The 27,960-nt window shown below is 37.1% G+C and overlaps 3 protein-coding genes and 1 long non-coding RNA gene across 4 annotated transcripts in view; 2 read left to right on the top strand and 2 right to left on the bottom strand.

Annotated features, from left to right (window-relative positions):
- The window catches only part of LOC103524237 (TBC1 domain family member 30-like), a 46,224-nt gene extending 33,751 nt beyond the window's left edge, over window positions 1–12,473 (top strand). The window contains exons 4-14 of the mRNA XM_026833339.1: window positions 3,131–3,256; window positions 5,743–5,937; window positions 6,302–6,305; window positions 7,095–7,266; window positions 7,586–7,691; window positions 7,993–8,191; window positions 8,666–8,821; window positions 9,583–9,750; window positions 10,186–10,278; window positions 10,535–11,368; window positions 11,756–12,473. Of these exons, the coding sequence (XP_026689140.1) occupies window positions 3,131–3,256; window positions 5,743–5,937; window positions 6,302–6,305; window positions 7,095–7,266; window positions 7,586–7,691; window positions 7,993–8,191; window positions 8,666–8,821; window positions 9,583–9,750; window positions 10,186–10,278; window positions 10,535–11,368; window positions 11,756–12,411 (2,709 nt within the window). The 3' untranslated portion in view covers window positions 12,412–12,473. The remainder of the gene's footprint in view (window positions 1–3,130; window positions 3,257–5,742; window positions 5,938–6,301; window positions 6,306–7,094; window positions 7,267–7,585; window positions 7,692–7,992; window positions 8,192–8,665; window positions 8,822–9,582; window positions 9,751–10,185; window positions 10,279–10,534; window positions 11,369–11,755) is intronic.
- Window positions 12,474–14,031: 1,558 nt separating this feature from the next.
- On the top strand, window positions 14,032–18,016 carry LOC103524236. The gene is made up of 5 exons (XM_026833351.1): window positions 14,032–14,202; window positions 14,586–14,825; window positions 15,002–15,729; window positions 15,820–16,819; window positions 17,934–18,016. Coding segments are annotated over exons 1-5 (2,043 nt in total). The 5' UTR covers window positions 14,032–14,128; the 3' UTR covers window positions 17,935–18,016.
- A 4,942-nt stretch (window positions 18,017–22,958) lies between these two features.
- LOC103524234 (cyclin-dependent kinase 5 activator 1-like) lies at window positions 22,959–25,658 on the bottom strand. Its single transcript, XM_008489242.3, has 3 exons — window positions 25,329–25,658; window positions 23,540–24,402; window positions 22,959–23,024 (listed from the first exon to the last, which is right to left on the bottom strand). Exons 2-3 carry the CDS (start codon window positions 24,350–24,352, stop codon window positions 22,959–22,961), a joined length of 879 nt encoding a protein of 292 aa, XP_008487464.1. The 5' UTR covers window positions 24,353–24,402; window positions 25,329–25,658.
- A 654-nt stretch (window positions 25,659–26,312) lies between these two features.
- Window positions 26,313–27,217, bottom strand: LOC113473886. The gene is made up of 2 exons (XR_003395688.1): window positions 27,086–27,217; window positions 26,313–26,587 (listed from the first exon to the last, which is right to left on the bottom strand). It is a non-coding gene; the product is annotated as an uncharacterized LOC113473886 (long non-coding RNA).
- Window positions 27,218–27,960: the final 743 nt, after the last annotated feature.

Below are 27,960 nucleotides of genomic sequence, written 5' to 3'. Positions count from 1 at the left end.
TACCTAGGGAATGATGTAGGAAAGGTAAAGGAATCTGTTATGAAGGTTTTTTCTCCTTTTTTTATAGCAAAAAGGTAAACAAAACAGAGAATGAAACACGAGAATTAAAGAAAAAGGTTTCTACGTAGTTGCGTAGAAATAAAGGACATGGGAAATGAGCAAAAGGTAGTCATTTATTGAGATGACAATTTTATTAATGACCGATAACGGCCGAAAAACTGATAAGAATATCAAAGACTCTCAGAAATCAGGATCTAAAGCTGTGTTCACACATAGTCAACGTCGTCTGAAACCTCACAATGCCTCGACAACATCGATGTGTGGACACATCTTAGGGATAAATCATTAGTTGTTTTGTGACGGTCTACATAGATATTTACATTCTAAACTTAATTCACAAATTATCTTTTATATCAAAAAAAGGTTAGAAAAAAAAACCTTTTAAATTTACATCCTTTTGTTTTTTGGGGGCGGACCCAGAATTTCAAACATCCTGTAGAGACATCCAATGTATCATGCATACTCGTATGTATACTAGAGTCTGCAACTGAAACTGATAGAAGGTAGGACAGGTTCAGGGAAAACCGCCGAGCGAGGGAGGGACGGAAAACCCGTGTTTTCCAATTAATAGTGTTTGCTCCACATAATTATACGAATGACAAACCCTGGAGGGATCCCAGGGAACAGCCCCAGGGGTCCCTGAAAAGGGATGGTGTTGAAAAAAATCCTATGCTGGCAGTATAAACAAGGTATATTTCGTTCTATTTACAAGAGAATGTGGGGCTTTGATTTAGATTGATGGGCGAGGGGTTTGACCAAACAAGGGTCGAACCGGTCTAAGTCGGACCCGTCTAAGTGGAAACCCTGGATACGTGGGAAAAAATTGCCGGTCCCTTGGTTTCCTACTTAGACAAGCGCATGTGGAGCTCTGATTATGATTAATAGACAAGGGGTTTGACCAATGGGTTACCAAAGTGGGTGGAGAGGGGGGGTTTTTTTTTTTTTTTTTTTTTTTTTCTGGCGTCAGAAGTCCAAAGTTTCGTGTCTGTCAGCTCCTGTGGCTTAAGACATAGAATGCTAAATACAACTCGTACATATGTACCTAGTTATCCTAGTACATAGAGCGTCTGCCTTGTAAGCGCTAGGTCGCGGATTCGATTCCCACCTGGCCCGGATTTTATCCTGAGGGGATAAGGTTCGTTCTCGGAACGGCTGGCTTTCTCCAATCCTGTCTTCCTTCTCTCTTCGATTTCGGGACGAAAAGGTCTTAGCAGTTACAGCTCCCTCTGTCAAAGCTCTTGAAATTTACATAAAATACATAAAACTGTTTAAAAAAAAAAAAAAAAAAAAAAAAAGGCAACATCGAATATGTTTCCCAGTTCGATACACAATAACACAAAAATATTGTTTGTACTGTGTGTTTTGATTAGATAATTATGTACATACAATGATATTAGATATAATGAGCGAGATATAGGAGGCAAAAGGAGGAGGAGAAGAAGGAGGAGGACAAAGAAAGAGAGGAGAGAGAAAATGGATTCAGATAATAAAATTGTGACGAATAGTAAGAAATAGAAAAGAAAAATGCTAAAGTAGCTAGTTTGAGAAAACGAAAGATAGAAAAGAAGAAGAAATACAGAGAAAATAGTGCAGATTTAAGAGCATAAAGTTGTGATGAATAGTAAAAGACATAGGAAAGAAGATGCATAAGTAGGTAGTTCGAGAAAAACGAAAAATGAAAAGAAATACAATGGAAGAAATGCAATACTCAATGAATTGGAAGACGGTGCTTGTATGCTTTTATGTGAAAGCGGCGACATACGGATGAATAAAAAGAGACGGGGAAGAGAGAAAGAGGGAAGGAGGAAAAGAGAGGGAGAGGGGAAGAGAGAGAGACAGTGAGAGGGAGGGAGAGAGAGCTGTGGAGAAGGAAAATTAGATAAGAGTGCAGTGGGAGGCAGAGAAGAGAGGGGAGGGAGAAAGTGGGAGGTAGAGAAGAGAGATTTGAAGGGAGGGAGAGTTGAGAATGAAGATTGGGAGGGAGTGATGAGAATGGGGAAGAAACAAATCAACGTTATAAATGTTTCCCCTTGTTTTCTCAAAACTTCAGAGAGGGAGAGAAGTTTTTTTTTATTTTTATCTAATTGGTTCAATTTGCTTAGTCGATTTGTGTTTATGTTGCTCGTTGTGTGTGAGATAAATGAAATCATTCACAGCTTCACACTCTTTTTCTTCGCCTTTTCCTATGTACAGACGGGGTCGGCGTTTTTCGTCAGCCTCTGAATCAGCCCCAACTAGGGTGATTGCTTTGAGCTGACACATCTTCACACTGCCCTTGATAAAATATTATATAAGAAATAGGTCTTGTTCCCGAGCTTTGTTACGGATAAAATAAGATTTTCGGGAATCGAACCCGGATCCCTAGAATGCAATCTTGTAGTTTGGATTCTCACAGGAAATTGAAAACCCATACAACAATACTATATACTGTTAATGTGTTAATAATGTTACTTCGAATAAAACAAAAATAGAGTTTGTAGTAATTTCGTAAATATAAAATATTATACCTCACACTCTTGCCTTTGTTTTTAGGAGGAACAGAAACAACATTGACACTTTCCAAATGAATAAATGTAGCCATCGTTGTAGGTTGTGGGTATTGTTGTGGTGGATGTGGTATGTTTTCAAATGGAAAAACAAATTGAAAATCAAATAGTAAATAAGAGGTCAAAACAATGCTTCTCTATTCAAATAAAACATGCAGGTCACCAAATGAAAACGCTATTTTAGGTAGAATAATAGCTGAAGTTGGATGGAAGAGCTCACTTTGTGAGAATCCTGACATAAAAAAAAAAAAAAAATGAATAGCTAAATCAAATTTATTCCTGCATACATAATTAATACCTGCCTCGGTGGTGTAGCTCTCGTCTGGTAAGTAGAAAGGCAAAGATTCGAACTCAAACCGAGGCATGAAAGTTCATAGTTCAACGAATTCATTTAAGAGCAATAAATGTTCCATTTTCGGTTGGTATACGAGTAAATAAAGGGCTCGTTAGTTTTTTAGGGGCACAGTTTTACTGTCAAGGTTTTTTAGTGATAGGAGTTTTACCAATTTGTCCCATGTTCACAGTTGTGGTTGACCCTTGCTGAGAAACATTTGATGTCCCGCGGAGTTGATTGGGTTCAGGCGGAGAAACTATGCTTCAATGAGTGGAGTAATCCAGATGATGAGGAGTTGGGGGTGCAAATCGTGAAGGTAAGTCCTGATGTTCCCTATTATGCTAGGCCTCTGGAGCCTGGGATCAATGCCCACCGGCGTCAAATTTTTTTGTGCTTCCTGTGAAAAAAAAAAGAAAAAGAAATAATAATTTTCTTCTTCTTCTTCTTCTTCTTCTTCTTCTTCTTCTTCTTCTTCTTCTTCTTCCTCCTAGCCTTTTCCTATTTAAATAGAGTCGGCGTTTCTTGTCAGTCTCTTCCAGGCAGATAAATAATTAATAAATTAACAAATAAAGTCAAAATGGTGTCAGAAGTAGGATACAAACCAACGACTTTAATTTAGTATCAAAATCAGAATATATGGTTTAGTTGCTAATATTTCATTGAACTAATGAAATTAGCCTAAAGCTATGTGCAGTCTCTGTTTAGATCCCTTTGTGACGTGTTCATTTTTCTTTAGAACCATAACAATGTGCAAGTCCAAAAAACAGAATGGTAAAAAGAACTTTCCCACAAATTCAAACATATCTACATATTTTACCTCCGTGCTTTGTTGCCCCACAAATCCCACAATATTACCTTTTTACCTTCAGAGGGTAAAATAACACGAGTACAAAACTCGTGTCCCACATGTCAATCTCATGAATTTTGAGAACTTCAAAGAGGTCTGCAACTCATATCACACATCACATGCAATATTTTCCTTTTATATTCAAATTCTCCATATTTTGTTCCAACGTACAAATGGAATGACAACCTCAGCATTCCTAATGGTAGGAAAAAAAAATCGTATAAGAAATAAAAAAAGAAAAACTAGGTAATAATAATAATAATAATAATAATAATAATAATAATAATAATAATAATAATAATGAAAATGTTAATTTCCGCAAACGCGTTCGCAATTTCATATCTAGTACACCTAACTCCATTATTTTTCCACCTTCGGAAAATCTGCTCTCTCCTCCCTTTTTCTCCTTTTTTCAGCTCTCTCCTCCCCTTTCCTCGGCTTTTGCCCTTTAATGATGTATTAAATTTTATCACCTGTATATTTCCTTTCTTTCCCCGTGGTGACAAAAGTTCTGAGAAAGCGTTGGTTGTAAAAGTTGTGCAAAAGAATCAAAGGATTCCCTAATAATCCTAATTATAATCCTTAAGGTTCTTCATCCCACTTTTTTACATGCAGGGTAATAGACCAGTCTCGTATTTTCATTATTTTGTATTTACACTTGAATGTTGACCGTTTAAGTTGTGCAAAAGAATCAAAGGATTCCCTAATAATCCTAATTATAATCCTTAAGGTTCTTCATCCCACTTTTTTACATGCAGGGTAAAATGAACCAGTCTCGTATTTTCATTATTTTGTATTTACACTTGAAAGTTGACCGTTGTGGGAAACAAATTGATTTCACCTTTGTTTTACATTGCCACGTGTGGCCAGTGGCCTCGGGAACTCAAAACTTCACCTCTCGTAATTTCTAGTCAGAAAACATCCTTTACTTTCTTTTCCTGTGGGGTTTTGACTACACATATAACTTTTTGATACTATCTCTCATCATAGTTTTCCCTTTTCTTTTTGACTGTCTTTCTAACTAAAGGTACCTAACGTCTCTCAAATTATATTGAGGATAAAATTCCATACCTCGGCCGGGATTGAACCCACGCCCTTCTGTTTACCAGGCGAGCGCCTTGACCACTACACCACGGAGGCAGGTTCAGCGAAAAGCTATGTACCTCCTGATTTTATTCAGCGAAAAGCTATGTGCCTCCTGACAATAACCTCATCCAGCCTGAGTGAGGCCGGGCTTCTACACCCATGCCTATCCAAGAACGGATAAGTTTGGTTAGAAAATTTCGGTCCTGGCCGGAATTCGAACTCAGCACCTCCGGGTTGAGAGTCAGTGACCTCTCAGCCACAGAGGTGTGCTGGGAAAAGCTAACAGCATGCGATGGCCCAGAAGGTAAGGTGACATATGAACCCTGAAATCAATAAAAATTTTCTTTTTCTTTTTTGTCTACAGGTGATGATCTACCTAATAGAAGGCGTCCTACCAGAGAGCTATTTCGCCAACAGCTTACGAGGCCTGTCAGTGGATATGGCCGTGTTCCGAGACCTACTCCGAGTCAAGTTACCTGCCCTGTCCAAACATTTGGAGCAACTTCAGAATGATTCTAAAGATTCAGGTGAGAGAATTAGTAGATGTATCAAAATTACAAAATTCACTGAGCACTACTAGGGAGGGGATTGTGAAATTAGTGGATGTGTCAATATTACAAAATTCACTGACACCGTGTCCCTAATGTCCCTTAAACCCTTTTTCGAACAATAGCAAATTTTGTCCTTAACATGACTGTGAAAGAATCATCTTTCAGTCTTTCTATCTCTTTGGCCAATTTTGTGAACCTATAACATTGTTTTCTTAAAAATAAAAACTTTACACGCGATTATTTCAAAACTATGTTTTTGCAGTTATGCCCTCCTTCCAGATCATGCCTCAATTAACTTTATTTCTATTTGATCATCAGGATCTACACCGGACGGGCTGCAGCCTGTTTTGTGGCGCCTCGGGGCAACAGAACCAAGCTGTCTTGAAGCGAGTTCTCCTGGGCTATGCCAGATGGAACAAAGTGGTGGGCTATTGCCAGGGATTCAACATGTTGGCTGCACTCATACTTCAAGTTATGGACCGAAATGAAGTGGACTCTGTCAAGGTAAGACCAGCCACTCACTAGGTAAACCTGATCAGGTGGTCTACCTAATAGAATCAGTTCTACCTGATAGTGTGTGTGCTCATCAGGATCAGGTAGACCTGACATTCGGACCTTTTCAGATGTACCTGTCAGGTCTACCTGATAGTGTGTGTGCTCATCAGGTGTCAGGTATAACTGATCAGGTGTATAAGTTTCTTGTATTCTAATTTATATTCTAAAGAAATAATAAAAGACAAAGAAAAACTAATCACAAATTTTACCAAATTTAGGGTAGGGTGAGGGGAAGTAATTTGAATGAGAAGTAACATAACTAACACACTAGATAACTACATAGAACATGTAATTGTTCAAATTACTATAATTATTTCACTAGGTAGGTACCTCTTTTAAGTTCCGAGTCCACTTCTCATCACTGCTCAAATTACAGTAATTACCAGTGCCTGGGTAAATAGAGACAAATCTCACTGGGAAATCGAATTCGAAAAAAGTTTGTTTTTCCTTTGAAATTAGTCTCGCGTCGCCTATGTAGGAGAATAGGGGGATAGTTGTCTTCCACCTATGGAAAACATCAGTAATCGCTGAACTTGTATTGCACAGTTCAACTTAGTTTCATTACGAATTTTCATCAGTAAATGGTTTCTTCAAGTTAATTGATCTCAAGGGCAAGCTAGACCCTTGATCAATGGAGTGCGCCTGAAGGCATGTGATGTGTTCTAATCTCCTCGACCCCACGTTTAAGTAGGTATAGACGTTCAATCAAAAATAATAATAATAATAAAAACTCTTTCAGATCCAATTTTTGAGTGCGCCAATGCACTTTTTGGGTACTTTTACATCGGAATAGGACTCTATCTCGAAAAAAATTTTCATTTGGTTGTGCCCCATTACAACATTCACCGAGCACAAGGGAATTGTAAAATTAGTGGATGTGTCAATTACAAAATTTAATGGGTGGTAGGTACTTACACTGCAAGAATCGTGGAAAAGGTGAATTCAATATGCTATGCTAAGATTGTCTTATTGTGATGGTTTTCAAAATACATAGATTTTATCATGGATGTCTGTTGAATAAGTTGGTACATCGGAAGCATTAAAAACCAAAGATTCAAAATGTAGGTGTATCGATGTTCTATCGTGTTTTATGACAAATATTTGCCATTTCACAGGTACAAGCTATGAACCTCCACTAACCAATGTCTTCACGATGCAATGGTTTCTCACGCTCTTCTCTAATTGTCTTCCTCAAGCAACAGTACTACGGGTGTGGGATTTGATATTCCTAGAAGGAAACGCCATCCTATTACAGACAGCTTTAGCCATTTGGAACTCGTTATCTGAGTAAGTTATCTTACCCTACTTAACAGTAAGAAGTTAATTTTTTAGGCGCAATTAGTGCCCTAAATGAGGAATTTTTCTTTAATTAGGTATAGTTAACAAATTTAAATGAAATACAAATTACAAAACGTCACTTCAAGACGTAGCGTAGTTTTTTTTCCCAAGCTTAAAAAAAAAAAAAATAAAATAAAAAATTTACGCAATGTACCTGCAGTTGCTGGTGTAGCAAAAATCAATTTTGTGTTTTAATGTTGCTAGATTTTTACGACATCCAAGACCATTTATTAATTTTGAATTTTGGCTTCTGTTGCAAACATTTCAGTCGGATCATGATGGTGGAAAGTGCTGATGAGTTCTACAGTATCATGGGAGTCCTCACTAGGGAGATGTTAGAGTTTGGTACCATAGATGCCAATAATTTAATCAAGGTAGGTTTCTAATGTTTTTTTTTAAGAGGTTCAATAGAGGGAACTGAAACTGCTAAAGTCTCATCGTCCCGAAATCGAAGAGAGAAAGAGGACAGGATAGGAGAAAGCCAGCCGATCCGAGAACGAACATTATCCGTTCAGGATAAAATCCGAACCCGCGGTCTAGCGCTTACAAAGCAGACGCGCTACCCTCCAAGCTAACTAGGCTTGTGTTTACTAGAACATTTTTTCAATAATTTTTGGACATAACCACCATGAGTCTTAATTTTTATTCAGAACGTGAGTCTAATTTTTTGTTCAGGACATAACCACCATGAGTCTACCTGAATTGACGGAGATGCGAGAGCGGTACCTGTACAACATAACACCATGGACACAGGTTGCTAGGAAAGGATTGAGGTTGTTCTATGCTGAAGATGAAGTGGAGGACACTGATGAAGAAGAAGACAAAGTGGCCAACATTGCTACGGCATATGGATTCTTCAAGTCTAGAAAATCAGGCAAGTGTCCTATGATTTATTGCCTTCAAGAGGTGTAACCCGGCCGTCATCGTCAGTAGCAATGAATAGCTGGTAGATCCTATTCTACTCGGGCCCAAAACTAATGTTTTAAATGTTTTTACCTAATTTCATCAAAATCGAAACTGTTCAAGACTTGTGACGGAACAAACAGACGAGCAGACAAATTAAATGAAAAGTTGTCTTTTGAATGAGTAGGCGATATAAAAAGAAAAACTCCAGAAATAACAATTAATAAAGTAGTTATGTAGTGCTTAATTCAGACTGTCAGCTTAGAACAAGTTGTTCCATTAGACCAACAGATCAATAGAGCACCCCTTTATTGATATAATTTTGTTTACAAGGCCTCAAGGAGGCTCTTTGCGCTGTGATATCCACAAAAAATGTAAAGAGGCTTTCAGATTCTCCACAAATAATATTAATGATTTAATTACTAAGGACTTTTCTGTTCTTCAGATTCATCACAGTCCCGTCCCATGTCACCGTCCAGAACATCTTCCTACCCCACTCTAAGCGAAGATAGAGAGAAAATCGCTCTCGACATTTCAGCCCTCAAGAAGCAATACTGTAAGCTGAGGGAACGCCAGAGACAGGCACATATTATTTTTAATGGTAAGTAACTAAGAAGTGGTTCGCGGTGTACTTCGGATCTGGAGATTGGTGGTTCGAGTTCAAATCAAGGCATACAATTTGTCGCAGTATGATGAGTTGATAACATTTGCCATTTGTGTAGCAAGCTTCAATAGTAAGCAACAATGCTTACAAATAAAATTTCCTCTTTTTTTATAATACACTAGTCTAGTTTAGGTTCCTATAACCAGACTAACTTTTGCCTTTTGGCACGCCAATTTTTCCCTTGCCTCACCATAAATATATATTTCCCTTGCCTTACCATAAATATGTATTTTTCTCTTGCCTTAACATAATTGTGTATTTTCTGGACATGTTTCCACAAAATGTTATTTCAAATTTCATGGATTTTCTTCCTTGCAGACAAAATTATGAATCTATACAAGATGGTTGGATGACAAAAAGCAAAAGTGACTTGAAAATTTCGAGTACTGTTGAGGTGTTGAGAAAAATTCAGTGGTCGGTGGTTTAGAGAAATACGAGTACCTATACATATACATAAATATAACTTACAATTTTTTAATTAAATTTGATTACTCCAATGGCTTCTGTGTATTTTATTCATAAATCCCAATAGGTACTGAACTAGTTGAAAAGAGAATCATATGTTTTAGGACCTGAGTTGTTGAGTAAGAAGTCCATTGAAAATAGTGAAAAAAGTAGTTCTAACTCACTCACTCACTCCTTCACACATCTCTAAATTTCAATAGTTATTCAAACATTGCATATTGGTTGGATTTCAGCTGCTTACGAGGGCGTTGTCAACCTCGGTCAACCATCTTCCACATCCGTGCCAAACTCAGCACCCACGGTCAATCATTTGCTCCAAGGCAAAAATGCCATCCTCAGTATGAAAGGAAAAAGGCCCGGACCTCCGCCAGGATCTATACCTCCTTCACTGAGACCCAGAAGTAAGTCCTTGATTGGTTGATAGTACATTTAGGATCTAATAGACTACATGTTAACTACTGACAGAATAACCAAATAACCATCATCATCAATGTCATCCAAACGAAATAATTTCGGATTAGGTATATCGGTATAGACTTAAATTTTAGATTGTTATCAGTCAGCGCAGCGGCGATAGCAAGTTGAATGCATCAAGTCTCAATGGATGTTAAGCAACGTTGCCCGTGGTTACTATCCGGATATGTGACCACATTTTATGGACAATCGCGCGCTGCTGGCTTTCCCGGTTTCACTCAGACTAGGTGAGGTCACTGAGGTGTGAGAAGGCAGGCAGCTTGTCGACGAATGGAGGGTAAAACCCCCGTCACTAAGACCTTTCAATTTTAAACATGTAAATCCGCAATAATTTTCCAATTTATTATGTTCGTATGTTCAAGGACAAGAGCGGCCAAGAGAATCAGGCGAGACAATTCACTGGAAGGACGAACCCAAAGTCAAAAACAAGAGATCCGTCGTACCATCCTGTTCAAGTAAGTTAATGAAATGGGCTAGTTGACAAAGTAAACTGGGTTTCGGGTTAGCAAAGCAACTGTTCTATCGTAAAGTTAACAAGGGAAAAACGGGTTTTGGCACTAAAAACTAACCATCGAAAATTTTACCCGATTACATTACTTTCCTTCCTATAGGATAAGGAAAGTAAAAAAGTAATTTGTTCAAGGAATTCGCATCACCAAGATTCTTGATTAGCTATTATAATTGATATTTATCAATTTATCCCATTTGCAGGTGACACAATACTGAGTGAGGTGAGTAACACCACCCTGGACTCCATATCAGCCACAAGTTCCAGAAGAGAAAGCATATGCAGTTCTTCATCTAGTTCCACTGAGCTATGTGACGATGAACCAGACAGATTGAGTGATTTCGATTCAGATGTTGGAGTGAATGAAACAAAATCTCCAGTGCCCTCCAAAGAGACTGCCCCCGAGGTCCCCGAAGTTGCGGAAGTTCTCTTTAGTCCAGAGAGTGTTGATAATGCACTCGCCTGTGATAATTCTCATGCTTCTGCTAGTTCATCAGTATCCGTGTCCCCTATCGAATTGGATGGCGTAGGTGACGCAACTTTACCTTGTGATAATAGTGTCTTATCTGTTAGAGACGTAGAATTAGGTACATTAGAATCTTCTGTGAATAAGACTGAAACCAATGAGCTTACTCTTACTGTAGATAATGAAAGAAACTCGAGTGAAATGATCCACTTACATACTGAAATAACCCACTTACAAACAGAAATGACTCACTTACGAAGTAGAAGTCCTCAAATGGAGATTGTTAGTCATAACACAGACGCACTCATTGATTTGAATAACAAATTAGACGAGCTGAAATATGCTAATAGTCATAAGGATCAGGACAATCATGTTGAGAATAGTCACTCAGAAGTCAAATATGAATTTAATGAATCTAAATCACATGAGACTGTATATCATAATACCGAGTTTGAAAAGAATGTCTTAGGAAACAATCCAAACCACTCTACTCCTGCGGAAGACAGCAACACAAATAAAATCAAACCGTTGACAGAAAATGCCACAATATTGGACGAGACTTCAAAATTAGATCTGGATGTAGAGACAGGACATAAGACTGAAAGAAGAAGTAGTAGTGACTTGGCTTTACTTAAAATTTTGAATGAGAACTCGGAAATTTTAAATCGAATACAAAGTAGAAGAAATTCTTCCACAATACTAGATGAGAGATTAGACAATGAAAAGCCTTGGAAATCAATTGACAAGCAAAGGTCTTTAGACATGTGTTACAATAAATATGAAAAACAAAATACAAAATGGTTCTCATCTTCGGTAGACTTTTCTTCAATGAAATTAGGGAGTTTTAGTAGTAAGCTATCTTTTGAAACAATAGATGAATCCAAAGAACTTAAAAATAACCCAGAGGACGTTGAAGAAATAAGCAGTGTGGATGTATTGGACGAGACTTCAAAATTAGATCTGGATGTAGAGACAGGACATAAGACTGAAAGAAGAAGTAGTAGTGACTTGGCTTTACTTAAACTTTTGAATGAGAACTCGGAAATTTTAAATCGAATACAAAGTAGAAGAAATTCTTCCACAATACTAGATGAGAGATTAGACAATGAAAAGCCTTGGAAATCAATTGACAAGCAAAGGTCTTTAGACATGTGTTACAATAAATATGAAAAACAAAATACAAAATGGTTCTCATCTTCGGTAGACTTTTCTTCAATGAAATTAGGGAGTTTTAGTAGCAAGCTATCTTTTGAAACAATAGATGAATCCAAAGAACTTAAAAATAACCCAGAGGACGTTGAAGACATGAGCAGTATGGATGCCATTAGGAACACATACAATCAACATACAGACCGGCCTATTAATGAGAATTTGGGTGCGAACGAACAGACAAAGTTTGGTATACCTAATATTGCTGAGGAAGTTGAAACCAATCAAACTGACAATGGGTCAGAAAACACAAAAACAAAACCAGACGGTATAGGACACAAAAAGTTTCATAAAACACCATTTAATCCTTTTTCTGCAAAAATAACGACTCGCCAAAATAAAGAACTGGCTATTAAATTGGGCCTTTATTCTCCAAACGAATGCAATAAAAATAAAAAATCATAGGAACTCTAACGAACCCCTCCATAAAAGTATACTATCGGTTATCGGTACAAGTTTCATAAGACAGGAGAGAATCTCCTTTACATAATTGTTATTAATTTTTTTTTTATTGTTTCTATTATGTAAGTAGGTACCTACCTAGTTATTTTAAAACGTACTAATAATTTACATTACAATAATTGGTAAAATTATTAACTCATGTCTGATGGCTAAACAGCTTTCATGTTTACTAATATTAATGTGGAGTAGGCATATCTACCTGCTATGTATAACCTAACCTTATATTAATTTGTTTGAAGTTTCTTGTTTTTTATAAAGAGTATTTTATTCAAATTTTTATTTATATGACCTATTATTCAATATTAAATATACGTATACAAAACATTGTTTTATGCAATTTATTTTCAATGATACCTATATTGTATTTCACTTTAATTAACTTCGTTTTGTGTCCATATCATTTCAGAATACCAAACAGGGAGTACACTAGACACTAGTACAGCTTGAATAACATAAACATATACATGGATAACTGGATCGTCTGCAAAGCAAAATTTCTACTTAACATTTTTTCCCCATTTAATTCAGCGATGGAATTGAAAATATTGCAAGACAAGACCTTCTTGTAAAGAATAAGGTCCTTACGATGGTGATGGTTGACTGTGGTTGAAGATGAGCCAATAACCATGGCACATGGCCTACCCTCGTGTATGGTTGACAAAACACCTGTTTTCCCCTTATTTTGCCAAAAGATATTTTTTCCCTATTTTGCCATGACTCATCAGCTAAAGCTAAACCCGCTGAAACAACAGCAACATAATTATTGCTTGCCAGCCTAGTTAGCTTAGTTGGTAGTGCGTCTGCCTTGTAAGCGCTAAGCCGCGGGTTCGATTCCCACCTGGGGCGAATTTCATCCTGATGGGATAATGTTTGTTCTCGGAACGGCTGGCTTTCTCCTATCCTGTCGTCCTTCTCTCTTCGATTTCGGTACGATAAGACCATAGCAGTTACAGTTCCCTCTGTCAAACCTAAAAAAAAAAAAAAAAAACAAACTGAAAGAAGAAGTACAAAAAAACAACAACATAATTATTGCTATCAATTGTACGTTTCATGATTTTACAAGCGAAAAGTTTCCATTGCGTTACATTAAGCAATTTGCCTGGTTCAAACCATGTATCAATCCATTACTTTGAAAATGTTTTGCAATACCAGGAGTTTGACGTATTTTGATGTACCGGACCTTCAATTCATGTCCCCCCCATGACAGTCATTGACCCTCGGTGACACAAAGTGAGTTTAAACTCCGTTGAGGTTTTAATCTCGGTTTATGAAATCTGATTGACTGAAATTTTTGATTTTTTTTTATTTATTTTTTATTTTTTTTTTTTTATCAACCAATTAGCTTGTTCAATCCGAGAGTTACACTTAAACGGAGTTCAACATCTTTCCATCAGCGGTTTGATAATAGGTATTTGAGAGAACAAAGTTGTCTGAAGAACAGAAAGGCCCGAATATTGTAACGAAAGAAAAGAGAAATAAATACGGACAGGTTAGCAAAACAAGCTAATTAGTTTGGATTTATGGATAAGTGGCACGAAGTACGGATACATATAAGTGTTTTGGTTAAGCAGATCTGGCATATTTTCGGTAAAAACTGTGCTCGATTCATACATGACATATTATTGGTAAAAACCGTGCTTGATTCATACATATTTTCAAAATGGGGAGCTTCCTGTTAGGACTCCTAATATGTGCTGTTCTAACATTGACTTCTTGCACCCGACAACCTTCTATGTGAGTATTTCTTACAAAATGATTTGTCACACTGAAAATTAATTCCAAATCCATGGTGCCTTTTCTAGATTTTTCACTAAAAGGTCAAGTGACAGGAATATGAAGAAAGATCTGTTTGCATTTATTTTCACTCGTGTTTCGATTGCAAATGTTTCAACGGGTTCATTTGTAATGGTGACCCAGCAGCCCAGCACCTAAACGAGAAGTATTGTGTCTCTTCTCGCCCATCTGATGACGGACAAGGGACATACAAGGGGGAATCGTCATTGAAAATGTTTATTATTATTAGTGAGTTTTTGCAAACAAAATTAGCGTCCCGTTAACCTCAACTCTGACGCTAATTTTGATTCCAAAAACTCGCTATTATTTGATATTTTTTTCAGCAATATTGGAGGGTTTGAAATCACGCATAACCGGGTAGCTGGAAATGGCTGGAATGTTCGACCATTCCGGATAACAGGACCTAATGGATTTGTCTGGGAACAAAGCATAAGCAAGCCCACTCCGCCATCCCTGACTCCAGAACTCGACAAGTATGTGTGGTGTCCAGAGTGCTTCCTCACACAAATCTATGGCAAACCTACGGGAAAGTATGAAGGTCCCAGTTCGGACGCACCGATCGCGTGAGTTGATTTGATTTCTCAGACTGTTAGCATAATAAAATATGCACTTTTTTTTCTTTTTTTTTTTGGGGGTACAGATAAACAATAATCATGATGACTGCCTTCTCTTTACACCATAAAAGCACATTGTATTTTATGTACCCACTCATTTTAAATTTTTGCACACTTTATTTCAGTGTTGTTAACGGATTTAAAGTTTGGAACAATCGTGTTGTTGGTCACGGTTGGGATGTCCAAGAAAAGGTCATCACAGGACCAGGCGGATTTTATTGGGAGCCTACTCCAGAAAAACCCGCTCCACCTTCTCTACCTCCAAAACTCAACAAGCTCGTGTGGTGTTCAGGTTGTCTTCTCACAAATGTCTATAGCAAACCGACATGGTCATATTATTATGGTGACGCATTTCCGCAAACACAAAAGACGGAGCGTAATGGTTCAATCACTAAAAAAGGACAAAAAAAATCAAGGTCATATGGTGACGCATTTCCGCAAACACCAAAGACGGAGCGTAAGGGTTCAATCACGAAAAAAGGACAAAAAGAATCAACGGGATCTTTCAATATGCCGCCACCTTTCCCATATCAGCAAGTATCACCATGGCAACAACCTTACATGGCACCATTCTTTCCTCCGCAAATGCAGCCTTTTCCTTTCACAAGAATGTCACCGTTTGGTCACAATGGTATGCCAACATTCACTCCCTATGATATGCCACCAGGATACTTCGAAAATAGTATGGGACCTCTTACTAACCGTCCCATTTTGGACGACATGCTAACATCCACTCCTAGTGATATGCCACCACGATTCTTCCAAAATAGTATGGGACCTCTTACTGACCGTCCCATTTTGGACGACATGCTAACATCCACTCCTAGTGATATGCTACCACGATTCTTCCAAAATAGTATGGGACCACGTAGTACTGACCGTCCCATTTTGGACGACATGCTAACATCCACTCCTAGTGATATGCTACCACGATTCTTCCAAAATAGTATGGGACCACGTACTTCCTGGGAAATGCCACCACCATTCTTTCAAAATAGTATGGGACCACTTAATCCCCGTCCCATTTTGGAAGCTATGCCACCTTTCTACCAAATTGGTATGCCATTTTACCCACCTTACAAAATGTCACTATTCTCAGCTAACCCCAATTTTGGAGGTGTTTCACTTCCCCCTCAAATAAACAAATTCCAAACTTCTCCCTCAAAATCCAAGCCATCAGAAGCAACTAGTGAATTTGTAACAAAGGAACTGGAATCACCAGAAGTTATGATGACGGAAAAAAATCTGGAAAAATTAGACAAAGACCTCAAACGACTCATTAATGAGATTTCGGAACATTTTAAGAATATCCTGAATTCAATAGAGAAACACCCCCACGAACCTGTGGATAAACATGAGCAAGCCAAACCAGATGTCACGTCTCAAAAATACAACAAACATGAAGATATGACTAATGGCAAGCAAGAAATACCGAAAAAATTACAACCAAAACCTCAGACTGAAAAGATTCTTGAGCAAAAACAAAGTTTACTTGATAATTTAGAAGAAAATATTAAACAGTTAAACCCACCTAATGATCCTGTCCAGAAGTACCAAAAACCTAGTAATCAAATATCTGAACCGGATGAGAAACAAAAAGAATTAACTAATGGCGAGCAAACAATACCCAACACATTGGAACCTGAACCTGAGGCTAAAAAAGATATCCATGCCAAAAATCCGAATGCACTCGATAATTTAGAGCCCAAAAAAGAACCATTGAACTCGGTTGATGATCTTGCTCAGAACGACAAAACGTCCAATGGTCAAATGCCTGAACTCAATGAGAAACAAACAGACTTGAAGAATAGTGAGCAAACAATACTCAACACATCGGAACCTGAACCTCAGGGACAAGAGAACGAAGCTCCAGAGAAAGAAGAACCTATAGTCAAAGAGGACAAGATAGAGGATGACAACAAAACTGAGGAAGAAGACAATTAACCACCACTGAGGATGGTAGTATACATCATTACATCAATAAGACCTGTTATTATTTTCACTTGCTTCCTTCCCCGGTATATTTACAAGGGGCTGATTTGCATGAGGGTGAAGGGCTATTGAACTGATGGGAGAGGGGGTAGCTTATTGATTCCTGATGGCCTTGATATTTTGCGGGGCACGTGTTGCACTTGAAAATTGTCTTCATTAATACAGGAAAAAATTTCCTTATGTTGTGTTTTTTCTTTACTACTGGTTCGCTTATTTTCGGGTGACAATTTGTCCAGTGTTGTTTATTGTGTTGATTTCTTTTTCAAAGTTTTCCGTCGAGTTAAATGGAGAGTTAACAGGAGAGGGTGTTTTCTTCTTTGTATAAGGAAAAAGTAAGTATTCATTTTAATCTTATTCTTATCATTGAAACATCTTGTTTTGATTGATTTAGAAAAATAAAAGATGGTCAAATTAAAATTTTCAAAACAATAAGAACCAATAACAAGATTTAAATTTGTATAAAAATTAAAATAACACCTACGTACAGAAAGTTATTGATTCGGTTCGCTTATTTTCGGGTGACAATTTGTCCAGTGTTGTTTATTGTGTTGATTTCTTTTTCAAAGTTTTCCGTCGAGTTAAATGGAGAATTAACAGGAGAGGGTGTTTTCTTCTTTGTGGTTGGTCCTCATTTTTCCTGCTCTATGACTTTGAATTATCACCCAAGTAAGCGCAACTGATCTATTTTCACAGGTTTGGTTTTTGAGGCGACTACGCGCCACTAAGAGTCGCGCGTCTACGCTTCCAATGTGCGACGGGCCTTACACCTGATTTTCAAAATATTTCTACACAATATACTAGCATAAAACACTCATTATTCGTACATACATAATTACATATGCAGTTTCAATAAGTTGACACGGTACAAGTGAAGAGGGTTAAAGTGTACAGAGATTACTGGGTGACCAATAACACTTCGGTTCCCGTTATAACTTCCAACTAAATAATAAGCCAACAGCGAAAGCACGTAGAATACACCAGTTTCCTATGGACAACTGGAGGTAAGCTATGTTGGGCGTGGTTGGTCTCCGGATGGGTGACCATTTGGCAATCGCTTGCTGACTTATTAGAAGACCCCAAACCTGGACAAGAAGGAAAGAAATTGGAAGACCCCAAACCTGAGGAAGAAGACAATAAATTGGAAGACCCCAAATCTGGGCAAGAAGTAAAGGAATTAGAAGACCCCAAACCTGAGGAAGAAGACAATAAATTGGAAGACCCCAAACCTGAGGAAGAAGGAAAGGAATTGGAAGACCCCAAACCTGAAGATCAAGGAAGACATGGAACAATACGGCCTGTACATTTTATTGAAAACAAAGGTAAGAGATTACTCAATAGAAGCGACACTTTTCATGAGATATGTACCTATAATTGAGGACTCTGGATAAAGGGCCAAATTGCATGAAATTTGTTTTGAGATAAGGCCTTTCAAAGTTTTCAACTAAGCATAAAACTGATTTACGCAATTTTTGGATGTTGATAAAATGATGTAAAATACTGTTAAACACATTTATTGCCATATTTTTTACCTCTTTTAAACGGATAATTCATAATTACGAAAAAAAATCAAGTGTAAAATTTGGCCCTTTTCAATAGATCGAGATTAATTTGAAAGAAAAAGATTTTTCTCTTTATATTTTTATTTTATACATAAATAAATTAATAAAAAGAGACACTGGGGTCATTCTCACTCTTCGGAACTCCATTTTAAACTAAAATCTAATTTTGGGAAATTAATTAAAAACAATCACTCTGGTATACAATATGATTCAAAATGTAGAATGTTTAAAATGAACAAGTTTTTAACCCAAATCAGCAGAAATCTATTCAAAAGAGCGCCAAATAAAGCAACCTCGGCAAAAAAAAGGCCCAATTTTTATCACTCTAATCAAAATAACTCAGCAATGGCTGCCGCTATCAACATGAAATTTTGTGGAAATACTAACAACAAGATGATGCATTCGAAAATGCAATCTCCGGAAAAAGGGCCAAATAGCTATTTGGCTCTTTTTCCAGAGACCTCCTCAATTATTAATTATGAAGATTCTTTACAATCTTTCATTATAAAGATTCTTAGCGAAAAACCAGCAGAACGTATAATTCGGACTCAGAAATGTCAAATTCGCCAAGCATCTAGGTACCTTTAAAGCATCTAGGTTCATTAAAGAGGCTAAATTGAAGTCTTTTTTTAGTATAAACATGTAGTTTAAGAATCATTTCAGAGAAATCAGGCTTTTTAAAGTGATTTTGACCTCTCTCTCTCTCTCTCTCTCTCTCTCTCTCTCTCTCCCTTTTCAGGAACCATAGCAAATCCAAGGAAGACTAGATTTCAAATAATGGATAAAACAGGGAACAAAATTTCCTTTGTGGTCGGTGATAAAGCTATCGTAAGAGGGAAAGAGTAAGTTTCATCATATCTAGTCATGTATGTCTAATTAGATCTAATCAATTATCGCTTTTCTTTTGTCCAAATTGAGAGACCACAATCCTTTGATCTCTAAAGAACTACATTTGTGACTTAACTGATTTACTCGTAATATTAAAAACCACAGGTATCAAAAGGATGACAAGAATATTCGAGAAGTTTTCAAGAACAATATTATGAAAGAGTTATCTCAAAACGGAAGGAGTGTGCCTTTCACATCGCCTGCCCCTGTAAGACCAGCAGCAAGTTGTGATGGTATTAAAGGGAAATTTGAAGATACCATTGATTTCAGTAAGTTTTCAAAGGAAAGAACTTGGATTTTATTCGAGACTAGCTGAATTCGAGATAAAAATAACTATAACTTTAGCATAACAAGCAACTTCTTGTTAGTAACCAGAAACCTTGCCTAGTAGAAGGAATAGAGGAGTTGCAATTGGAAAATATTATTAATAAAAGGTCGATTCCTACGTAAAAAGTTGTGAAAAATCCGAATCTGAGGTCAAAAGTCGACGTACTGTGGATAGGAGTCTACTGTTACAGGGGTGGCAGGTAAGAACATATATATATTCTTTTCTTACCTAGAAATCCTAGAATACCCAGCTATACAATACATGTAGGCAATGTCTTCTAGGATTAAAACTAATCCCTACTGACCGTACACTACGGCCAACACTCAGCAAGCATGACTACACTTCGGTCATAACTAACATCCAGCATAACCTAGGCCTAATTTTCCTCAAGACCCTTCTTGAATACAATCTTTCAAGTACTTTTTTTGTAATTTTGACACAGCCGCTATTCAATTTCATTTTGAATTACAAAATGTAGGACTTTGATAAAGTTGACAAATCCACCAGAAATGTACTGCGTAAATTTGACACATCCACCACAAATATGATGTGTAAATTTGACACATCCACTAATTCTCACAATACCTAATTAATATTTCTCAAAACTCTGTTCGAGTTCATGTCCCATATTCAATTTCATTTTGCCACAACGTACTGTGGATAGGAGTCTACTGTTACAGGGGTGGCAGGTAAGAACATATATATATTCTTTTCTTACCTAGAAATCCTAGAATACCTAGCTATACAATACATGTAATGTCTTCTAGGAGTAAAACTAATCCCTACTGACCGTACACTACGGCCAACACTCAGCAAGCATGACTACACTTCGGTCATAAGTCATAACTAACATCCAGCATAACCTAGGCCTAATTTTCCTCAAGACCCTTCTTGAATACAATCTTTCAAGTATTTTTTTGTAATTTTGACACATCCGCTAATCAATTTCATTTTGAGTTACAAAATGTAGGTCTTTGGTAAAGTTGACAAATCCACCAGAAATGTACTGTGTAAATTTGACACATCCACCACAAATATGATGTGTAAATTTGACACATCCACTAATTCTCACAATTTTGACGAGGTTAATTAATATTTCTCAAAACTCTGTTCGAGTTCATGTCCCATATTCAATTTCATTTTGCCACACTTGAAGCTTGAAGCGTATTAGTGAACTCTGCTTCACTCATATTTCAATACGCAAATTTTTGACACGTAACATATGTATTTGAAGCGCAAAACTTTGACCGTACCCTTTGAAAGTTCGAAGAATTTCAAGAATTCCTAGAATCTTTGGTGTACCATTTCCAATCGTGATTTCATACAAGGATTTCTGGTGTACCCTTTGAAAGTTCGAAGAATTTCAAGAATTCCTAGAATCTTTGGTGTACCATTTCCAATCGTGATTTCATACAAGGATTTCTGGTGTACCTACTTTTCATTTTTTCAATGTCATGGGCTAATTCTCTTCGGGGAACTTTCCGATGTCATGATGGTGTAATGAGTATTGTAATACAAGATGTCGCGTGCTAGAAGATAGTTTTCCTGAGTGGGTCTCACACAGTAATTACACTGGGAGACACAAAACACCTGGTGTACCTACTTTTCATTTTTTCAATGTCATGGGCTAATTCTCTTCGGGGAACTTTCCGATGTCATGATGGTGTAATGAGTATTGTAATACAAGATGTCGCGTGCTAGAAGATAGTTTTCCTGAGTGGGTCTCACACAGTAATTACACTGGGAGACACAAAACACAACAAACTGTTCCATCACGCAAACTGTATTTGACTAACCTACAGCTGAGACTTTTTATTGTCCTCTGGATTCCTGCTTTCATTCATACATTATTCCCTCCATTAGGATATTTTTACGAAGTTAGGAAAAGCTTATAAACTTGATGCTGTTGGAGTTGATAACATAGCTTCGGACACAGACAAACATTACAAACTATCCAGACAAAGTACCCTCGGCTCGAGGGTACTTTGTAAATTTCTTACATTTACCAGCACGTTTGGTAATTGTGAAGAATCACCGGTAATTTTTCAAAATTACCATCTCTACTGAATCGTCCAATATGAATTATGTTGTACCTTTGGAGCTTTGTACGTTTTTATGAGAAGTTGCAATACGTTTTTACACAATGTACGGTAAAATTGTATGCATTTATTGAACGACAGCTTAGACGACAGGAACGACAACTTACTTTCTTGCTTTATCTCATTATATCCCGAGACATCTCTCTCCACCATTCCCTTCTCCACAATCTTTACCCTCTTATGCATCAAGTAGATGTGTATGTACGTACTATGTATACCTGACCTATAATACATAATTTATGCTTCAAGTTTTAAGTTTCCCCTTGTCTTCCTCTCTTTTCTCCTCTTTTTCCCTTCTTAACTTTCCCATGAAAATAATAGAGACTCTATAATGGAGCAGTTGCAAATGGGTAAAAATTATAAATAAATGGTCGATTCCTATGTAAAAAGTTGGGAAAAATCCAAATCTGAAGTCAAAACTTCGAAAAAAAAACTGTAAAATAAATAAAATAATATATTGCTCCCCCACAAGCGGTACCCTTTGTCATCTTGGCAGCCTGCTGGTGAGCAGGAAGGCGGCTGTTCCAGCATTTCTCTCTCTTCACAACTTTTGAAAAAATACTAAGGTAACTGGAAGGAAGTAGGTACCTATTTATATGTAAAAAACTTTTATCTTCATCCCAAGAGCTTATCTCTGTATTTCTCTATACTTTAATTTGCTTGAAGCTCAATACAGGTACGAAGTACATACCTAATGACTGTAATACATGTTTGTGAAGTTGTGGGAAGTAGGGATTGTAGGGTATCCGTATCCCTAAACTTTAAACCTTAATAATGTTTATTTATTCAGATACATTCCAAAGATCTAGGCATCTAAGCCATTGTGATTAAGTTTGATATGAGAAATACGAGTAAGTATAGTAGTTGATATGAACAATCCCAGGAACCTAATAACTTTTTCCCAGGAAAATGAAAAAGTTATGAAAAAACACCAAACTTTTGTAATCTTTTCAAGTGAAAACCAAGGTAAATATTTTTACTTTTTCTCGACGACCTTTACAAAAATCAGACGGAAAGTTCTGCATTCATTCCCTGGTGATATTTTGAGCTTTTGTGAGTTGTGAGCTTCTGTGGATTTTTATGAGGCTCTCTCGAGCATATTTTATTGCAAAACTTCTGGATAAACTTTGGGATTTTAGTTTGTTTGTCTTTTTGACTTCAGGTCAGTTTTGATCTCGAGCCTTTTGCATCTCATCCGTCTGTCATATTATAGTTCTTACTTCTTCAGACTCAGTGGTGTAGTGGCTATCATGGTGGACTGAGGATCTAGAGGTTGGTTGTTCTAGTACAATTCAAGTCAAAGTTTGTCGAGATTTATTAAAGCAGGGAACGACATTTGCAACAAGCATTCAAAGTCAACACATAACATTCAAAATTATAGATCTTTTCATTAACGCTGAGGAGAAGACGAGATATGATGAAAGTTCCAAAAGGTACCTAACTGCTAACAGCCTGTTCAAACAATAGATAGGTACTTATCTAACCTAAACCTTGGTGTAAAGCCATTTATTATGAGAAACATGGGACACATTATCAACATTGGGGCACCCTATCACATCGTAACATTTCGAAAACAAATTGAAAATATTGAAATAGGTATCTATCAATTAGGCCTAGGTTATGCTGGATGTTATATAGTTATGACCGAAGTGTAGTCATGCTTGCTGAGTGTTGGCCGTAGTGTACGGTCAGTAGGGATTAGTTTTATTCCTAGAAGACATTACATGTATTGTATAGCTGGGTATTCTAGGATTTCTAGGTAAGAAAAGAATAGTAATGTTCTAAATATGTTCTTACCTGCCACCCCTGTAACAGTAGACTCCTATCCACAGTACGTAACCACATCACAGTATCCCCGGCTTGGAAATCACGTAGCCGATAGCATTTGCTATGCAAGTAGATTCCCAAACACTTGAGCAGTTCTGAAGTCGAAGCCTGGATGATGGTTTTCTTCGCTTGCTGAGGAGCAGCATGATTTTGAGTGAGGAGAACAGGCTTGGGTGCTAACTTCTCATTGTTGATATTGATGTTGTTAATGTTATTCTTGTTGTTCTCGGCATTCAGGTTGATGTTGTTGACATTATTATTGTTGTTGTTCGTGTTGTTGTTATTATTGATTAGATTGTTGTTGTTAATGTTTATGTTGGTTCGGATGAGCTCCAGACTGGCGGACGTGGGTAAGGACTGTGTTGTGGCTGACTTGACAATGAGAGGCGGATAGTAACATGATATGGAAGTGTTTTTGTTCTGAATGTTTTTGTTCTTGTCCACCGTGTGTGGGTTCAGATTATCGAGAGGTTGTCGAAACGTGCATGTGATGTTTTTGTTCTTATTGTCCAGTTTCTTTTTGTTGCTCGTGGAATTGGAAAATCGTTTCCAGCTCAGCGCGTTGATGAACAGGGAATGTTTCTTCAGGCTTTTGTCGAGGGAATTCTTCTCCGAGATGATGTTGATGTTTTCGTTGTTGCCGATGATGTGGAGGGTGTTGAGTTTGTTGTTGAGCTGTTCGTAACAGCTGAGGTTGTTCAGGGTGAGGTCCCCTGTGCTGCTACACGTGGTCGAATACATGGGACGTCTTTCCCGTGGACTTAAACTCAGAACAGTTCCCATCCTAAGAGTTCAATAGCACTGGTGTTGTGAACATTTGGACCTTTAGTCGTCTGAAACAGAGGAAAACCAGTCATTTTAGTACGGGGTGACTTGAGACACCCTAAAAACTCAACAACATCTATTGTATGCCTTCAATTTTTATTGGTTCACTTGTTTTATGTTTTAGATTATATTTAGATAATGAGAATTCTTAGAGAACGAAAATTTGGAAATTTATCTTGCTTTAAGTACTGGAATTCCAGAGCCAATTTTGGAAACATCAATTTCTTTGCTACTTACTTAATGGCTTACTGCTAATGCAGACCCACCCTTTTCATTGTTTATTTAGTCGAGTTTGCTGGAAACGTATCTTTACTTTCTTTCCAAACATTAGTTTGAACTTTTTGATGTACCTACATACTGATAAATAGTTGAGGAATACGATTTCAAATCATTTGTAATTCGACTCAAATAACAATGACGCTCAATTTCAATACCTAGTAATAATAAATGGAAAGTAATATCAGTGTCGCATCGAGAATCCTTTGAAAATTGGGAGCTAATAATTATTATCAGCTTACATTAATCAACAAAAAGAAGGAATCTAATCCATCTATAAATAATAATAGCTAAATATAATAAAAGGTTCAACACTTTTTTATAGAATTCAGGGTGACGTCATATTTTTTAACCCTTTGGTGACCGATGTAAACTACAGTATTATCGAGGTTTAGACGACACTTTTTTAGTTGAGGTGCATAGGTACGAAGGCAAATATTAGCCATTTTCAATCTCTTTTTGATAACAATGCAAAAATGAAATTTTAAATCAATAACTTTCTGTACGTAGGTGATGTTATTTTGATTTTTATACAAATTTAAATCTTGTTATTGGTTCTTATTGTTTTGAAAATTTTAATTTGACCATCTTTTATTTTTCTAAATCAATCAAAACAAGATGTTTCAATGATAAGAATAAGATTAAAATGAATACTTACTTTTTCCTTATACAAAGAAGAAAACACCCTCTCCTGTTAACTCTCCATTTAACTCGACGGAAAACTTTGAAAAAGAAATCAACACAATAAACAACACTGGACAAATTGTCACCCGAAAATAAGCGAACCAAAACTCAAAAGCCAAAAAATTATTTGGAAATATGTACAAAGCTATTTTTAAAAAATAACTAAAAAAGCTTAGGATTTATTTTACAAGGAAAATAAATGAAAACACTACACCAATATGTACCGTACATTCCCTCAGTAGAAAGGTTCCCGTCTCGCGAGGAAGTTTTCAACCCCCGTGGAAAATGAAAGCTTTTCATCCTTAGTAACATAAGGGTCGATATGGTCACGTGACTCAGTGCGCCAACTCTGTGGGAATGTGTTTTCCACCCTTAGCCTCCTCTCTGTCCTAATTAATTGAACAGCATCCCTGATTTTTCTTCCCTTTCCTCGGGAACATCTTATTATTCGTCATGAGGACACAGACGAGCGTGGATTCCGAAACAGCTCGCTATAAATATTATGTTGGACGGGTTTATAGACTCTTCCTCCCCCTATATTTAATGTGACTTATTGTCTGACAGGAAAACTTAATAGATGCCATAGGGAGATAGAAAATAATAGATAGCATTAGGGGTGCACTTTGCCAATGAAATAGATGAGCTGACCCTTTTGAATTCCACCCCAACTAAAAATAGCACCGTCTATGCTGTGTATTTATATACCTGTCTAATCTTCTCGGATTTATACATTGCGTGAGCACGTAAGCACGTAATTAGGTCATTTTTCTGTTGACTAAATTTAATAGGTATCAGAATTCTATGACCCTTAATGGATTTAACTAAGAACATGAGAAAAACAACTTTTGCGTAAAAATTAGGTTCTGGTTTACCTATTCTAGTTGCATTATTTTTCGTAATAATGGGCACCTTGTACCTGCCGAACAAAAAAATACTAGAAACAATATGACAATACGGGTGCATGTATTTAGATAGCTATAAATACCTACATTTATTGTTTGTTTAATATAAAAGTTATAAAAGATGACACTCAATCATTCATTTGACATTTCAAAGGATTATGTGAGTGTAGACTTTATTCATTATTTGGGTATTCAAACAGGGTTTGGCACTTTTGGCTTTAGTTGTTCATTGCATACCACTCCGCCGTTGATGCTTTGGTATATCAGTTTGCCATCGATGCCCAGGGTATACTTCTCTTCATAAATATCTGCGTTCTCTTTATCAAGAGTTCTGTAACAAGTAAAAGTAATGTCATATTTTATTCTGAGTTCTTCCAGAAGATGTGATATTCCTATTGGAAAGGATTCTAATCCTGTCGACTTCTAAATTCCAACCTCTAGATTTACTTAGAATAGTTCTCAACCTTCCATTTCCTTGTAGTTAATGTGCCTTCTTTTCCTAATATCATATTTTCAGTACCTAACCAATCTAGTACATTCGTATGAGCTTAACTCAACTTTTAGGGCTGTTTTCCCCTACACCTAGGTTTCAGAGTGGGCTTTTTATGTACGGAGTTAAGCTGACTCCTAACAGACCTCAAAGATCCGGCAATCTACTTGGTCCATGTCGTAGCATACTCAAATTTACCCATCCTGTACCTAGTAACCTAGTATACCCAATAGAGGCTTTCTTTCCTAGGGTTTAATGGCAGGATTCTCACAGTGAGATCTTCCACAAATGGGTAAAAAAGTCTAGAACGGCAAAAGTGAGAATAGTATAAAGATTTACCTGAGATGAACAGTATCTGGAGTGACCTCAGATAGGTAACATTCGTCATCATCATAGATTCGATGAAATTTATTGGCTGAAAGAAAAATAACAAATGTATGGTTAAAAAAAAGTACATGAAAAGTGAGATGTCGGTGAGATGATGTTGGGTGTGAATGAGATAGGATATTAATTCTGAAATAGATCAGTTGCGCTTACTTGGGTGATGTTTCAAAGTCATAGAGCAGGACAAATGAGGACCAACGGAATTTTTCTTTTTCTTCTACGACTTCTAGATACCGAGTACAGGTTTAGAGTCTCCCAATTTATTGTCTTCTTGTCCAGGTTTGGGGTGTTCTAATTCCTTTCCTTCTTGCCCAGGTTTTAGGTCTTCCAATTTATTGTCTTCTTCCTCAGGTTTGGGGTCTTCCAATTTCTTTCCTTCTTGTCCAGGTTTGGGGTCTTCCAATTTCTTTTCTTCTTGTCCAGGTTTGGGGTCTTCCAATTTATTGTCTTCTTCCTCAGATTTGGGGTCTTCTAATTCCTTTCCTTCTTGTCCAGGTTTGGGGTCTCCCAATTTCTTTTCTTCTTGTCCAGGTTTGGGGTCTTCCAATTTCTTTCCTTCTTGTCCAGGTTTGGGGTCTTCCAATTTCTTTTCTTCTTGTCCAGGTTTGGGGTCTTCCAATTTATTGTCTTCTTCCTCAGGTTTGGGGTCTTCCAATTTCTTTCCTTCTTGTCCAGGTTTGGGGTCTTCCAATTTCTTTTCTTCTTGTCCAGGTTTGGGGTCTTCTAATTCCTTTCCTTCTTGCCCAGATTTGGGGTCTTCTAATTTATTGTCTTCTACCTCAGGTTTGGGGTCTTCCAATTCCTTTCCTTCTTGCCCAGGTTTAGAGTCT

Source organism: Diaphorina citri, unplaced genomic scaffold, assembly GCF_000475195.1.
Source record: "Diaphorina citri unplaced genomic scaffold, Diaci psyllid genome assembly version 1.1 scaffold89, whole genome shotgun sequence".
Classification (NCBI taxonomy): Eukaryota; Metazoa; Arthropoda; class Insecta; order Hemiptera; family Psyllidae; genus Diaphorina; species Diaphorina citri.
Note: the sequence above shows the minus strand (reverse complement) of the source record. Positions and strands in the feature narration are given on the sequence as shown.